This window comes from Galeopterus variegatus, unplaced genomic scaffold (assembly GCF_000696425.1).
Source record: "Galeopterus variegatus unplaced genomic scaffold, G_variegatus-3.0.2 Scaffold6772, whole genome shotgun sequence".
NCBI lineage: Eukaryota > Metazoa > Chordata > Mammalia > Dermoptera > Cynocephalidae > Galeopterus > Galeopterus variegatus.
In genome coordinates this window covers 1-16,820 of record NW_007732883.1, presented here as the reverse complement: position 1 = coordinate 16,820, position 16,820 = coordinate 1, and the positions used below count along the sequence as shown (strand labels likewise).

The 16,820-nt window shown below is 41.0% G+C and overlaps 1 protein-coding gene and 1 gene segment (V, D, J or C); both read right to left on the bottom strand.

The window, feature by feature from the left end:
* Positions 1-3,309: 3,309 nt before the first annotated feature.
* LOC103606672 lies at positions 3,310-10,413 on the bottom strand. The segment is given in 2 exon segments: positions 3,310-3,682; positions 10,359-10,413. Coding segments are annotated over 2 exon segments (428 nt in total).
* Positions 10,414-10,541: 128 nt separating this feature from the next.
* Positions 10,542-12,545, bottom strand: LOC103606671. Its single transcript, XM_008591229.1, is given in 4 exon segments — positions 10,542-10,901; positions 11,851-12,095; positions 12,098-12,238; positions 12,500-12,545. Coding segments are annotated over 4 exon segments (792 nt in total).
* Between the last annotated feature and the right edge of the window lie 4,275 nt (positions 12,546-16,820).

The window sequence follows — 16,820 nt, the reverse complement described above, 5'->3', positions numbered from 1 at the left end:
TGAGAGGTAGAGATGTCTCTGGGATGCAAGGATGGTTCAAAATAAGCAAGTTAATAAATGTGATAAGCCACATTGCAGAATGAAGGAGAAAAAACATATGATCTAAACAGATGCCAAAAATAGTTTCAACAAAATTGAACATCTTTTTAATAATAAGAAATTTCCACAAATTACTTATAGAAAAAAAATTCCCACTACATTATATATGACAACCCCACAGCTAACATGCTTAACCGTGAAAGCTGAAGGTTTGTTATATGTGATCGGAACAAGACAGGAAAACCCTCTGTCACCAATTGTCTACAGTGTAGACCTGGAAGTTGTAGCCAGGGCAATGAGAAAATAAAAATAAATAAATGACATCCACATAGCATAGGAGAATAAAAACTGTTTCTGTTTCTGATTAAATGATTTCATGTATAAAAAGTTTAAAAATTCAGCCTAATAACTGTGAGAACTAATAAACAAATCAAGTACTGTTGCATGATACAAAATCAATGCACAGATGTCAGCAGTGTTCCTATACACAATTAACGACTTAAAAAATAAATCAATAAAACAATACCATTTAGAATAGAATGAATCACAATTTACAACTAAATTTAACCTAAATTTTCAGAACGAAATTTAACCAAATAGGTTATAGATTTGTATACTGAAAACTCTGAAGCACTGATGAAAAGAAAGAGAAAGAGAAAATGATGCAAATATTGGAAAGGTATTGTGTGTTCACAGATTTGAATAATGAATATAGCATCTAACACAAACATTATCAAAACACTAATGTGAGCTTTTACCATAAAAATAAATTCTAAAATTTTTTGAACAACACAGAAGACCTCAAATAGCCAAAGAAATTCTGAACTAAATTACAAAGTTGAAGTCCATCAGTGATTTTAATTTGTACTGAATCTTTTTCAGAATGTGTTATGAGATGCTAGCTCTTGTTCAACTTTCCTGGGAAATGTTGTTTTTCCTTTGTTTGCATCTTTATAAGACTGTAATCTCAATTGGATGCAGACTGCAGGTCCTGACCCACCTGCTGGTAATTGTCATTCTGATATCAGTTAGGATTTCATAGTCTTTGAATCACAGATCTGTCACGATCCCTGTGCACACTTCTCAGGAGACACCCTAGACTCTAGACTGTGGTCTGCACCCACAGTCACTCTCAGAGCCTTTGCTTTGTGTTTCCCCATCAGCTACACAATCACACATCAGGAGGTGAGCCAGGTGTCCACACAGGTGTAGCAGTTTCCTCTCCATCTGCCCCTCTCCCTGCTGCTCCCTCCACTATGAGCTTCCTGGGAGTTTCTCTTCCTGACTTTATGTCCACAAAGGCAGGGTTTTCACTGTTGCTGGTGCTTGAATGAGTCAGGGGTGGAGAATTCCACATGTTGTCCCATCACCAGAACATGGCTGGGAGGGAATTGAAAGAGAAAGGGGTGCTCCCTGGTTGTTGGCACATATAGTGTCGAGGGTGCAGAGCTAAAATGTTCTAATCCACAGAAACTGTAGCCATTACTGGTCTACTATCCATAATATGGTATATAAAGACCCCATAAAACTCATCTACAGAGAGAAGAAAACTCATATAACTTCATTAATATGAAATATCCAGAATAAGTGAATCCTTAGAGATAGAAAATAGTTTAGTGTATTTCAGGGGCTTGGAGAGAGAGATGGGAGAATTGAATGATTGCAGGGTATAGGCTTTCCTTTTTGTCTGAGGAAAATTAATAGATATGCAACATAACCAGCACCACCTTAGACAAGCCCAAGTACAAAACGGCATGGCCACCTCCTCCCCTCCCCTCCCTCTTCCCTTGATGAGAAGCCTCCTGACCTAAATAGAAGCCCCTTTGGTTCCACAAGGACGCAGTTCCCCACTCTGAAGCACATTAGCATAATGACCCTCCTTGAAGGTGTCAGCCAGCCCTCAGCACACTATATAAGCTCTACCACCCTCACTCCTTGCGCTGTCCCCTTTTCAGGTCAGCCCTGGGGTGCCTGCTACTTTGAGCACAGCCTGGCAGATTTCTTTTTTTTAATAAAGCTTGAATGGTCCCCGACACCTCCGCAGCCCATCAGATTTCTTTTTTTAATAAAGCTTGAACGGTACCCTGCATCTCCGCTCACTTTCTTACAAAAATGTTCTATAACTAGACAGTGTGGATCATAAAATGCAGTGTGAGTATATTAAGTGCCACTAAACTGTACACTGTACAATATTTAAAATGTTGTATATTGTAGAGAGCACTAATATTAATAAAGCAAATGTATTTCACAAGGCCTAGCATCCAAAGCCCTGTAGTTTCAGGTATAACCTATCTTTTAAAAATTACATATAGAAATGTTAAGCTTGCTAAAGACAGGAAAATTTCCCCAGGCTAAAGTCTCGGTTGTAGATAAAGGATTGTAACACAGCAAAATTGCTGGCTGAAGGACAGACGTCCTTGGCAGGTTAACCTACTGATTGATATGCTAAGAAAGTTACTTGATTGTAATGTAAATATGCAAAGAAATTGCTGTAGCATTAGAAAAGTGTTTGCTGAGAACAAGCTTTTGCTGGTGGATCAACTTAACTTTTTACAAATTAATGAGTGTTGCCATGGCAATTATTGTACTGTTCTTTCTGTTACCACCTGTTTTCCTTTTCAGTAACCTCCTGCCCTGGAAAATAAATACTGGGAGTAGATCCCAGTCCAGTGTTATTTTTCCAAGGAGGAATGCCTGTCTCTTGAGGGTTCCTGGAAAATTAACCCCTTCAGGGCTTCTCACTACTCAGAAGAAATGGGCTTTGAGTAAACCTATCTGCATCTCCATCACCCAGGGGGAGAGGTGACAAACTACCACCCAGAGGGAGAGGTGACAGTATATAACATGAGAGGGGGAGTTGGAGGGAGGTTGAGGGATACTTGGGTGGGGACAATGGGCACAATAGTAATTTCTGGTAATGGGTACAGCCCCAGTATCAATCTGGCCCTCACATCATGAGCAGGAAGGGTGACAATTAGCTTTGTATCTTATGAATATTTTAAATTAATTAATTAATTAATTAAAAATATATTATGTAAATTTTACAATAAAAATGAATTTAATTTCTGTTTCAAACTAATCAGTTTAAGGTAAGGGAAACCAGGGAATCAAATGAATTAAAAATAACAGTTCCTGAGTACGATTTTTACTGAGGAAGAGGAAGAGGAAACACCAAACTCTAAAAGGAAATGCAGGGTATCCTCTGCACCTGCTTCTGAGTGGAAATTCTGTAATGTGGAAATTCTGTAATATGCGGGACCTGAGCTCCCCCTACCACCAAGTCTCCATGCAGGGAGGTTTGTGTCTGGGCTCACACTGACATTCCCTCACTGTGTCTCTCACAAAATAATACACAGCCGTGTCCTCGACTTTCAGGTTGGTCATTTTAAGAGACACTGTGCTTGTAGGGTTGTCCCTGGATATTGTGAACCTTCCTTGTACTGATGGAGAGTACCACTGTTTACTTCCACTTGGCTGACTCACTTCTGCCACCCACTCCAGCCCCTGCCCTGGAGCCTGGCGGACCCAGTGCATGCTGTAGTTAGTGAAGGTGAATCCAAAGGCTTTGCAGGAGAGGCTCAGAGAACCCCAGGCTGTCTCATGTCTCCCCCCAACTCCACCAGCTGGATTTCACACAGGACACCTACAAACACAGAGAAAACAGACTGAGAACAGCCCATATGGAGCAGTCACTTCTGAGCCTGATGCAAGAGGGACATTACCTTTGAGAGTGATAAGAAGGGAAACCCAGAACAGTGCAGATCCCATGGTGTGGACACAGAGAAAGGCACAGACATGGGGTGGCTCCTTGCCAGGATGAGCAGAGACAGGAGATGAGCTGCTTTTCATGAGCAGGGGAGGGGCCAAATTTGCATGTATCTCTCCTGTGAGCATGTATGAGGTGTCCAGAAGTGCTCATCACTCTGAGCCTCTGGTGTCTGAGGGCAGGCAGAAGGATTCCTTTGCCTGGATGCTCAGGATGACTCTGCCCATTGGAGTTTTTTACTAGATATGCTACACCCGGATGTGAGGTGGAAATTTTAAGAAAACTCTTGAGTGCATTTTGACAATAGAATCTCTCAAGAGGTGCCATGGATCAGGGTTGTGCAGCTGACAGTGGCCCCTAGTTCTCCCTCTGAGTCATGCAGGCTGAATGATCCTTGTACCCTCCAAAGACTCCAGGCTGGAAAGAGCAGTTTATCTCTTTCTTTTGACATTAGAACTCTTAATTCTTGGGCCTTCACCACCACCCTGGATCTCAAAATGAGAGTTACACCATCAAATCCTCTGGTTCTATGGGCTCAGGCCAAATCACACTAATGTCTTTGTTTGGAGTTCAGTTTGCAAAAGGTGTGTTGTTGGATTCCTCAGCCTGCATATGGGAGTGTAAGCCAACTCCCATATTAAATATAATTTCATCTATCATCTGTATACTTATCTGTCTTATTATTGCTATTTCTCTAAAATACACTGACTAATACAATTAGTTACTTTCTCATAAATTTTGACACTTAACGTGTAAGTTAGGAACATACATGTTAAGGACTGTTATGTTTTTTGTACAGATGCTGATCACTATAAATACTATTTTTTCTCCCTGATAAGTTTCTTTTCTCGAGAGTCTGCTTTATCTGAGTTAAATATAACTGCTCTTGATGTTTTTCATTAGTGTTAACATAGTACATATTTCTCCATTTAATTTTACTCTATATGTGTGTTTATATTTAAAGTGGGTTATTGCAGACAGTGGAAATTTGTCTTGTTTCTGGTTTCACTCTGACTTTCCCTATATTTAATTGGTGCATTTGTATATATTTGTTTAATTAATTATCATATATATGTATATATATGTGTGTGTGTGTATCTATATATATATATATATTTTTTTTGAGACTTCATGATACGGGGATTGAGCCCTGTACCTGAGAGTTATCAATACCATTTTCTAAATAACTGTGCTCACTAGACAGTCCAATTGGTGCACCTAGATCAGTAACATTCAAAGTAAGTTTTTATTTATAGTTTACTTTTAATAACAAGAGTTTAAACTGTGTGCGTCCACTTTTATGAAAATTGCTTTTAATTAATATATTGAAAACTTTTGAAGATCCACAGTGACCCAAAATTTCTCTCAGACAAACTGTGTGGCCAAGAAATACTATCAGTGCAGGTGCATACAGACAGATGTCTCATCTCACAAACAGACCATGTGAATCTATGGTATCAATAAATACAGTACAGCAATGTGAATATATCTTCTTTCTTACAAGGTTTCCAATAACATCCTCTCTTCTTTAGCTTAATTTGTTGTAAAAACACAATATATAATATATATATAACATTCAAAGTAAGTTTTTATTTATAGTTTACTTTTAATAACAAGGGTTTAAACTGTGTGTGTCCACTTTTATGAAAATTGCTTTTAATAAATATATTGAAAACTTTTGAAGATCCACAGTGACCCAAAATTACTCTCAGACAAACTGTGTGGCCAAGAAACACTATCAATGTAGGTGCATACAGACAGATGTCTCATCTCACACACAGACCATGTGAACCTATGGTATCAATAAATACAGTACAGCAATGTGAATATATCTTCTTTCTTACAAGGTTTCCAATAACATCCTCTCTTCTTTAGCTTAATTTGTTGTAAAAACACAATATATAATATATATAACAAACAAAATATGTGTAAATTGACTTCTTTTGCTATTGACAAGACATTTGGTCAACAACAGATCACAAGTTGTCAAGTTTTAGAGACTTAAATATTATATGCAGATTTTTCGGCTGTGCAGGCATTTTGGTACCTTGAACCCCTGCATTTTTTGTTTGTTTTTGTTTTGTTGTTTTTTCTCAGTAATGACAGTCAGTTGTAATGTTGAAATTGTTATTCAATATTGTTAATGGTTGTGAATATTCACGGGGTACAAAGGTGAATGTCACCACTCGTGCCCAAGAGGTGATGGCCAGAACTATACTGGCAACAAGTACATTAACACAAATTGTGATTATACCCCATGTCCCCACCATAATTATCCTCCCACTTTTCCCTACTCAACTTTGCATCCATAGGTATGTTCTCTCCCTCTGAAAGTCCAGCACACCGCTGTGGTCTTTATTTCCTTCCTTCTTTCTCTCTTAGTTCCCACTTATTACTGAGGACATATGGAATTTATTCCTCTGTGCTTTACTTATTTCACTCAATAGAAATTTTTCCAAGCTTATCCATGTTGTTGCAAATGGGAGAATTTCATTCTTTTTTTTTTTTTCCCCTTTTTTTGTCTTTTTTACTGACCGGTAACAGGATCGCAACCCTCGGTGTCACGCCTGTACCGGGGACTGGCAATGGGCTTACAACCCTCGGTGTTGCGCCCGCACTGTGTTCAGCCAGTGAGCAGGAACTGGTCTCCACATGGGATCCGAACCCTTGGCGGGAGCGCCGCCACACTCCCAAGCGGCGCACTCTCCAGTGTGCCATTGGGCCGGCCCGAATTTCATTCTTTTTTATGGCATGGTAGTATTCCATGGTGTATATACACCACAATTTCCTTATCAAATGATCCATCAATGGACATTTAGGTTGGTTCCATAACTTGGCTATTTTAAATAGAGCTGTGAGGAACATGGGAGTGCAGGTGTCCCTCCTACATGAAGTTTTCTATTTCTTTGGGAATATGCCCAGAAGTGGGATTGCTGGATCATATGGAAGATGTTTCTGTAGTTGTCAGAGAAACCTCCATACTGTTTTCCATAGTGGTTCTTCTAACTTACAGTCCCGCCGACAGGGCAAGAGTGATCCCTTCTCTCCTCATCTTCGTCAGCATGTGTTATTCAACATCATTTTTATTATCGCCAGTCTAAATACGGTGAGGTTATATCTTAATGTGATTTTACTTTGCATTTCCCTGATGACTACTGATGTTAAGCATTTTTTCATGTACCATTTGGCCATTTGCATGTTTTCTTTGAAAAATATCTATTTAGCTCCTCTGACCATTTCTTAATTGTTTTTTGGGGGCAGGGGGTGATTGTTTTTATTTTTTACTATGTAATTGCCTGAGTTCCTTGTATTTTATGTACATTATTCCCTTGTCAGATGCATAGTTAGCAAGATTTTTCTCCTACTCTGTATGTTGTCATTTCACTCTGTTGATTGTTTCCTTTTCTGTGCAGAAGCTTTTTTGTTTTTCAGTCCCATTTGTTTATTTTTTCTTTTGCTGCTATGTTTGGTTTTGAGTTCTTGTTCATAAAGTCTGTGCCAAGACATAGTACCTGAAGTGTTTCACCTTATTTTCCCTTAGTAATTTTATGGTTTCAGGTTTTGTACTGAAGTGTTTAATCCATTTTGAGTTGATTTCAGTGTATGCTGAGAGGTGCACGTCTACTTTCATCCTTCTACAAATGGATATGCAACGTTCCCAGCACCACTTATTTAAGTGGCGGCAGTCTTTTCCCCAATGTATGTTCTTGTTGCCTTTTTCGAATATCAGAAGGCTATAAGCCTGAGGGGTGATTTCTGGGTTCTCTCTTCTCTTCCTCTGATCCAAGTGCCATTCTGTTTTGGTTATGATAGCTTTGTAGTATAATTAGAAGTCAGGTAGTGTTATGCCTCTGATTTAATTATTTATTTATTTATTTTTGCCAAGGATTGCTTTTTCTTTTCTTTTCTTTTTTTAAATTTTTTTAAAAGATGACCGGTAAGGGGATCTTAACCCTTGACTTGGTGTTGTCAGCACCACGCTCAGCCAGTGAGCGAACCGGCCATCCCTATGTGGGATCCGAACCCGGGGCCTTGGTGTTATCAGCACCGCACTCTACCGAGTGAGCCACGGGCCGGCCCCAAGGATTGCTTTTTCTATTCAAGGTCTTTCTTACTCCATATGAATGTTAAGATTGTTTTTTACATTTATGCGAAGAATGTCATTGGTATTTTGATGTGGATTGCCTTGAAACTGTTGATTGCTTGGGGTAGTATAGATATTTTCACAATATTCATTCTTCCAATCCAAGAGCACTGAATGTCTTTCCATCTTTTCCTGTCTTGTTTAATTTCTTTCCACCTCCTTGGTAAATGATTCCTAGTGGTTTTTTTTTTTTAAATTTTTTGTGTGAGGGTGTAATAAAAACACTTTTAGGCAAAGGAGGCCTCAGAATACTTGCTATACAGATAGTCTCATGGAAGGAACCCTATCAGGGTGCCTTCATTTTTCTGTTCTTTCTTCTGCTTAGGTAATTACAGAAGACTTGTTTCTGAGCTCACTGAACTTTTCTTCTGTTTGAGGAAATCTGTTGTTGATGTTTCCCTTGGAAATACTCATTTCAGTTGTTGTGTTTTGTCTTCAAAATTTCCAATTATTTTTATTATGTTTTCTATCTCCTCATTAAAGTTCTGATTTTGTTGACTTGTTGTTTTCCTGATACTGTTTCATTATCCACGTGTCATTCTCTTCTGCTCACTGAACTTATTTAATGATTATTTTGAATTCCATGTTAGGCATTTTTTAGATCTGCACTTCTTTGTGTTGGGACTGGTTCTTAATATTGCTACTTTGGCACCGTCATGTTTATCTGGTGGCTCTTGGTTCTTGTGGATTTGGAAAGTTGACTGCACAAGTGGAAGAAGTGGGCACCTCCATCAGTCTTCACAGAACATATTTAGCATTGATATCCTTTCACCTGACATTCCATCTGGAAATTCTGGGCAGGTTGGTTGGTGGGTCCACAGGTGAACTTGTTGCTGGAGTCCTCAGGCAGGAGACAGCCTGGCACAGGGTTTGGTCTTGCTCTGTATCTATAGACATGGGTCATGAGTCCTGGAATGAAGCTTGGATCTGTGGGAGGCTTTCAGGTTTTGGGGTTACAGAAGATAGCCTGCCAGGTGCAGTGGGCCTGGAGCTTGGGATTAAGGTGTTGCCCTGTCACTGGGTTTCCCTTGGATAGGCCTGTTTTGGGGTATGTGGTGAACATGGGTGCTCACTTCACATGTCTTTTCTTCCATGGAGGGTTTCTCTCTCCACTATGTCCTCCATGAATGTTGGGGAGGTGGGATATGTCTGATATAGAACTGTCCTTTCTAATGTCTTCATTATGTCTTCTTTTGTCTGTACTCTGTCACCGTGATGTAACCTTTCAGATCTATTCCTTAGCACCTCTGAATGTATTTTCACGTGTGGATGTTTTTTCAAATGGACATTTCAGGGAGGAAATGAGCGCTGTTGACTTCTATTTCTCCATCTTGCTGAATTCCTCAAATTGTTTTGATAACTTCAATCAAAATTACTAAAACGTGGAAGTATTCATGATTCCATGAGCAACTGTAGTGGGAAAAAATACTGAGGTACATCCATACAATAGAGCATTACGGATAAATTGAAATGATCTATTAAGCCATGAACACTAGATTAATCTTCAGTGCATTATGCCATAGGGTTTAATTGAATATTTGTCTCCTCCAAGTCTCCTGTAGCAATTTGATCTTCAGTGTGGCTGTGATGGGAGGCGGGGTCCAGTGGGAGGTGTTTGGGTCATGGGCGAGGATGAATGCCCTCCATGGAGAGTGACCGAGCTCACCAGGAGTGGACGAATGTGCTTTGGAGCAGGTTGTTTAAAAGCGTGTGACTTCCTCAGTTTCTCTGTCCTGCTTTATCACACCATGTGATCTGTACACACTGGCTCTTCTTTCATTTGCTGCCATGAGAGGAAACAGACTGCAGCCGTCATCAGATGCAGCTGCCCCAGAATCAGGAGCCAAAGAAAACTCTTTTCTTTATGAATTAGCAAGACACAAGTATTCTGATATAGAAACGCAAAAATAAACTAAAACACCAAAAAGTCAGTGTGAAAATAGACACAGTATACAAATCCAATTGCATAACATCCTGAGAAGTTAAGACATAAAGACAGTTAAAAGATAATTAGTTTCCGGGGATTTCTAGGACAGTGAAACTCTTTGTGGGATACAGCAATGGGGGACATATGACATTATGCGTTTACTGAATTCCATGTAATTTTACAGTCCAGAGAGCAACCTTTTTGTACAAAAACTAGATATAGTGTTTCAGGAGGTTGAGGATCCCAGGAAAGAATTCAGATGATCTGAACGTGTGAAACAACCTCTGTGGAGAAGGGTGGGAAGGTGTTGTCCTCAGGAGTGCCCTTTGGAAGTGAGTGGTGTCTGGAACAGAAAAGGCAAATGTAACTGTGTACAGAAGTGCTTTCTAGTTGATACGCAGTCATCACTGATAGTGATGTCCACGTACGCTCTAATTTAACCCTTACACTTATTGAGGGCAGGTGGTGGAATCCAGGTTTACTGTGCTGGAGTGTGGACTCATAGATCAGCAAGGGGACAGAGATGGAGAGATCCATGTGGCCAAGGATTGGAGTTGGAGACCTCAGCATCAGCCCACCCTTAGCTTCCTGTAGGTAGGGATGGTTATTTCTATAAATACTCACGCACACGTGCACGTACACTGTTCTGTAGACACACCTGCTGCCTAGTTCTGTAAACTGAGAAGCCAAGAAGCAAAAGCACCATCGCTGTTTGCACACATCGTGGTGATATCTGGATCTCGAACTTCCTCTCCGTTAAAAGGATCCGTGGCTCTTGAAGCAATGCTGAATATACTGCTGGGAAGGAAATACATGAAGTGAGTTTGAAGCATCATCTTGTGCAGATGGTTATGCTCGATCTGCTTCACCCAGATAAACCATCCCACAAAAATGGGGGCATCCCAGAGGGGACAGGAGTCATTGAAGGAGCACACAATGGCCAACAATGGAAAAATGTGCACAAAAACATGGGTGAAGAAGCACCACATTATTACCCAGGTTGAAATAATATACAGGAATCCATTCTGAAAAATAGGAATAAACCTTAAATATAAAAATTGTGTTAAATCATAAATATTCTGAAACACCTCGGAGGTCCTCTGCCCAAAAGCAGGAGGAAGAAAACTTCCCCCTTTTAGGCATGGGCTGCACATGGTGACTTTATTAGAAAGACTACATTATGGAAAGGGTGGGAGTCACATCCCAGCCCAGACACCTGACAAACGCTACCTAGGCAGGTGAGCAAGGCCAACCTCCGCAGTGATGTCACATTGATAGTACGTTACGATGTGACAGGGATGTTACTCAAGTCTATGGTTCCTCTTAGACACTTAACTTCCATCTATTCATGAGACCAGCATCAGGCGGATCCCAACTGAGGGACAGTCTACAAAATGTGTCAGCAGTACTCTTGACAGCTGGTAAGGTCATCTACGGAAGGGTGTCTGAGAAACTGTCAGGACAGAAAAAAACCTATGACACATCCAGTCTAAACATAGTGTGGAATCCTACACGGGTTCCACATGGAAGCAGACAAGGGACATGAGGTGAACAGAAAGGAACCATGAATGAGGTACGGATGTTAGTTGATAACATGTGTCAATGCTGCTTCATTAATAGTAAGAAATGTACCATGGCAATGTGAGTCATTCATAACAGGAAAACCTGGGTCCAGGGTATGTGAGGCCTCTTTGTACTTTTTTCTTAATAATACAGTAAATCACCAAGTGTTTTAAAAAATATATCTAAAAATAAAAGAAAAGGTTTGGGATCTGAAACTTTGCTTTTTCCTTGATTGAAGCCCCCTTTTTAAGAAATACAGGATTTAAATAACTGTGCAATCTCACTGGGACTGAAATAAAGGAGAAGCAGGCACAGCAGAATGGCGTGTCTGGTCTGGAGGGAAACAGGCTGCAGGGGAGGAAGCTGCAGGCCTGACAGGAAGCCCCTCGCCCCCAGCCCCCTTCTCTGCACCTGCTCCTGGGGCTGCTCCCTGAGGTCGGTGGTCCTGAGCGCCCTGCAGGGAGGTTCGTGTCTGGGCTCACGCTGACTTCCCCTCACTGTGTCTCCTGCACAGAAGTACACGGCTGTGTCGTCGGCGGTCACAAAGCTCAGCTGCAGGGAGAACTGGTTGTTGGATGTGTCGGCGGTGATGGAGATGCGGCCCTGGAAAGCCGAGTTGTAGTACGTGCCCCCGCTCCAGTACCCCATCCACTCCGCGCTTTCCCAGGACACTGCCGTACCCAATGCCAGTAGTAACTGGTGACAGAGCCCCCAGAGACGGTGCAGGTGAGGGACAGGGTCTGCGAGGGCTTCACCAGTCCTGGGCCTGAATCCCTCAATGTCAGTTCAGACAAGACACCTGGGGACAAAGAGAGTCATGGTCAGACTGTTTCTTCCATCAGACTCTCAGACCCCCGTAAACAGCTGCAGGCCCCAGAGACCCTCGCCAAGGGGAGCTGCGATCAGGCATAGAAGGAACCCCAGCGTCTGCATGGTGCCTACAGGATGAAGACAGCAGTTCAGACAAGACACCTGGGGACAAAGAGAGTCATGGTCAGATTTTTGTTACATCGGACACTCAGACCCCCGTAAAGAGCTGCAGCCCCCCAGAGACCCTCACCAAGGGGAGCTGCCATCAGGCATAGAAGGAACCCCAGCGTCTGCATGGTGCCTGCAGGGTGAAGACCACCACACTGCCCCAGCCTCTGGAGGGTTTTTTGTTCTGTCAGCGCCCAGGATCATTTGCATGTGTCCTGGGGTTTGAGAGGCTGAGGTGGGGTGCCTGCCACCAGTTCCTGGTGAACCAGTCCTGGGTGGTGTGTGGAGCTGCTGAGTCTGTCCTCATGTTTGGGAATCAGCCCTGGCTGAGCTGCACTCTACTCCTGTGACTCTGGATGGGTTAGGGGTGCAGTGCTCAAGCCTGCAAGGAAATGGTCAAGTTCTCTCGTGCTCTGCTGTGAGGCTGTCAATCGGGGCTGTGGTGTCATCCGCTGGAGACTGTCTTTGGATGAGGACTGGAGGGAAATGCACAGAGTCAGGGACTCCACTGCCTCTCTTACATGGGTCCTGCTGTACCTCTAAGTAGATGTGGGGTCCTGGAGGAGGCTCTAATGGATCCACTGCCGAGTTCTCCATCTGTGGAAGTGGGAAATGTGAAGAGACATGTCCTAGCACTGATATAAAAGAGGGAACTTGTTCCTGGCTGTGTCCTCGGGATCTGGCCTGTATCACAGTCATAGCTGAGAAGAGGCTGTATCGTAGTTCAGGCTGGTGACAATTCTGAGAACTGCAGAGAGGGATTTGGTGACACTTTGTATGGAATAGAGTCATGGAATTTGTGTTGGGTGGAGAAGAAGCCCAAGTGGGAGTAAAGGACAGCAGAAATGTGTGTGCTGGACAGTGGGTCTTCAACCGTGTTCTTCTATGGATGGCCCAGATCGCTGAAGGCAGGACATCCCCTGGTGTGAAATGGTAAAGTAGATTTCTATTCAGACTGACCCATATCAGATTTAAATAAAACGACAATGCCAGAAACGTAGGTTTTTCATAAAAAAGACATCTTCCTCAAAATCTTTCCTCAAATGAAGGTTTTTCATATAAAGATTATGTCACTTGGTTTTTTTTTTTTGCATTTTCCTCATTATAGACACATCGTTAATGTCATGAATGTGTCAGGAAGTCTCCCAAAGCCACGACGGAGAAAAACATAAGAATGAAGAAACTACAAAACTGTGAATTCAAGTGTGCAGAAGGCAGACAAGATTTCAGATAAACCATCTCTGGAATTAATATGCTGAGGTGGGAAAATAATAGATAAACAGGAGGTATCTCTTCCATTAATGGTAACAGAATTCTACTAAGAAGAAGATACGATTAGCAGAGAAACTAACCTTGGGCTTCTGAATAAAGTGCAGATTTGAATAAAAGCTTTTGAAGATTAATTAGTAATAAATCCAGACAATATAGAGCCAAAAGATAAATAGAGATGTTTTATTTATATATTTATTTTTTTGGATAAAATGAAGCAATCACAAATTGAACCATTGCTTGTCTGCACCACAGCTTTTTTATCCATTCAAGCATTGAAGGACATCGAGGTAGTTTGTGGCTTTTGGCAATTGTGAATGAGGCATCTGTACACATGTGAGTGTAGGCTTTTCCATGAGCATTATTTTCAAGTCTGTTCGATAAATACCTGAGAATGCACGTGGTGGGCGTGTTGAAAGCTGGGATCTGCTCTGTCGCTGACTGCACTGTCTCCACCGTGGTTATGCAGTGGATTTCCAGCACTAGGAATCTGGTATTTCATTTGGATCCTCAACAGCAGTGAATGAGAATTCCTAATGCTGTGTCCCTGCATCACAAGTAGATATGTCATTTTTACAAAAATAGTTTTGTATTTTTAAAACTGTGGAATATCAGTGCTGGCATAACTGGCAGTTTCATGTTGGGAAATGATGTTTCTCAGGTTTTCCTGTCGGCTGCTTTGCTGCCCACTTATCTTCCTTGGTAAGGAATTTGTTCAGATTTCCAGGCTAAGTGTACATAACACAGCATGTGCATATTCACCACGTTTAGTGTCCTTTTCTGTGGCATTCACACATTGCCACTGCTGCACAACCTTGTCCAACATCCATCTCCAGAACATCTTCATTGTGTGAAACTGACACTCTCTATCCATGAAAAATCAACTCCCCACTCCCCCCTTCCCCAGCCCTTGGCAACATCATCCACTTCTGTGTGCACAGATCTGGTTCTTCCAGGTGTCTCACTTGAGTGGAATCACACACCATTTGTCCTTGCGTGTGTGGTTCCCTCCACTTACCACAATGCTTTCAAACTTCATCCATGTTGTAACATGTGTGAAAGTTTCATTTAATTATTTGTTTATTGAAACATAACTGATTGTACATATTTGGAGATAGAGACTTAAATATCAATGCCTGTGTGCAATACCTGATCATCAAATCAGGATAGCTGGAATAGTCATCTTTACAAAAGGTCATTATTCTTTGTGTCCATTAACCAATTTCTCCCTAACACCCTCCCCTCCCCCCTTCTCTGTTGACCAAAGCTCTGTTCTGTCCCTTTGAAAGTTCAATGTATTATTGATATTGTTCGATCTTTCTCTCTTTCTTTCATTTCTTTAGTTTGTCGTTACACAATGTGAAAATTTTTGTGGCTCTTCACCAGTTTCTCCCTGACGCCCTCTCTCCCACTTTTCTACCTCTGGTGGTCTCAGTTCCACTGTCTCCTTTTGAAAGTTCAAGGAATTTTTGTGACTGTTGTATCTTATTTTCTTTTTTCTCTTTGTTTGTTTATTATTTCAGCTCCTACTTATGAGTGAAGACACGTGGTATTTCTCTTTCTGCATCTGCCTTATTTCACTTAACATAATTTTCTCTAAGTTTATCCATGTTGGTGTGAATGGCAAAATTTCATTCCTTTCACGGCAGAGTAGTATTCCATTGTGTAAATAAACCACATTTTCCTTATCCAGTCATTGGCCGGTGGACATTTACGTTGGTTCCACCTCTTGGCTGTTGTTAATAGAGCTCTGATGAACACGGGGGTGCAGGTATTTCTTTGACATGACGGTTTCCATTCCTTTGGGTATGTACCCAGCAGTGGGATTGCTGGATCACATGACAGCTCAATCTATAGTGGTTTGAAAATCCTCCACACTAATTTCCATCGTGGTTGTACTAATTTACAGTCCCACAAACATTGTATGTCAATTCCCCTTTCTCCACATGCTCCCCAGCATTAGTTATTCTCTGTCCTTTTGACACTGGCCAGTTTAACTGGAGTCAGATGATTCCTCAATTTTGTTATGATTTGCATTTCCCTATAGCTGAGTGATGTTGACCATTTTTTCAGGTGTCTGGGGCCATTTTTATATCTTTCTTTGAGAAATGCCTATTTTGATATTTTTCCCATTTTTTAATCACGTTTCTTGTTTTTTTTACTGGTAAGTTTTTTCAGTTCTTCTTATATTCTGGATATTAATCCTCTGCCAGGTGCATAGATTGTGGATATTTTGTACCATTTTGTTTGTTGTCTTTTCAGTCTGTTAACCATCTCTTTGGTGTGCAGAAGGTTTGTAGTTTGATATAATCCCATTTGTTTATTATATTCTTTTGTAGCTTGGGCTCTGGGGTCTTATTCATAAAGTCCTTACTCAGTCCTACTTCCTGGAATGTTTACCGTAAGTTTTCTTTTAGAAGTTTTATAGTTTCACATCTTACATGGAAGTCTTTAATCCATTTTGAATTGATTTTGTTCTATGGTGAGAGGGACAGGTCTAGAATCATTTTAGTATATATGGATGTCCAGTTTTCCCAGCACCATTTTTTGAACAGGTTTTCATTTCCCCAATGTATGCTCCTCTTGCCCTTGTCAAATACCTGTTGCCTATAAGCACGTGGATGATTTGGGGGCTCTCTGTTCTGTTCCTTCAGTGCACGTGTCTGTTTTATGACACTATCATGCTGTTTGGCTACTATAGCTGTATAGTATCATTTGAAATCAGGTAGTTGTGTGCTTGCAGCTTTATTTTGTTTATTTATTTTTTTGCACAGGGTTGCATTGGCTATTCGGGGTCTTTTGTGGTTCCATATAAATGTTAGGATTTTTGTTTCTATATCTGCCAAGAATATCATTGGTATTTTGATGTGGATTGAACTGAATCTTTCGATCACTTGGAGGAGGATGAACATTTTCACAATATTAAATCTTCTAAGCCATAACATGGAATGTCTTTCCATGTTTTGATGTCTTTATAACATTTTCCAGCAGTGTTTTGTATGCCTCATTGTAAAGATCTTTCACCTCCTTGGTTAAATTGATTTCTTGGTATTTCAATTTTTTAGCGGAGCTATTTTTTTTTCATTAAATTTTTATTTTGTCAATATACAATATATATGATTATTATGGCCCAT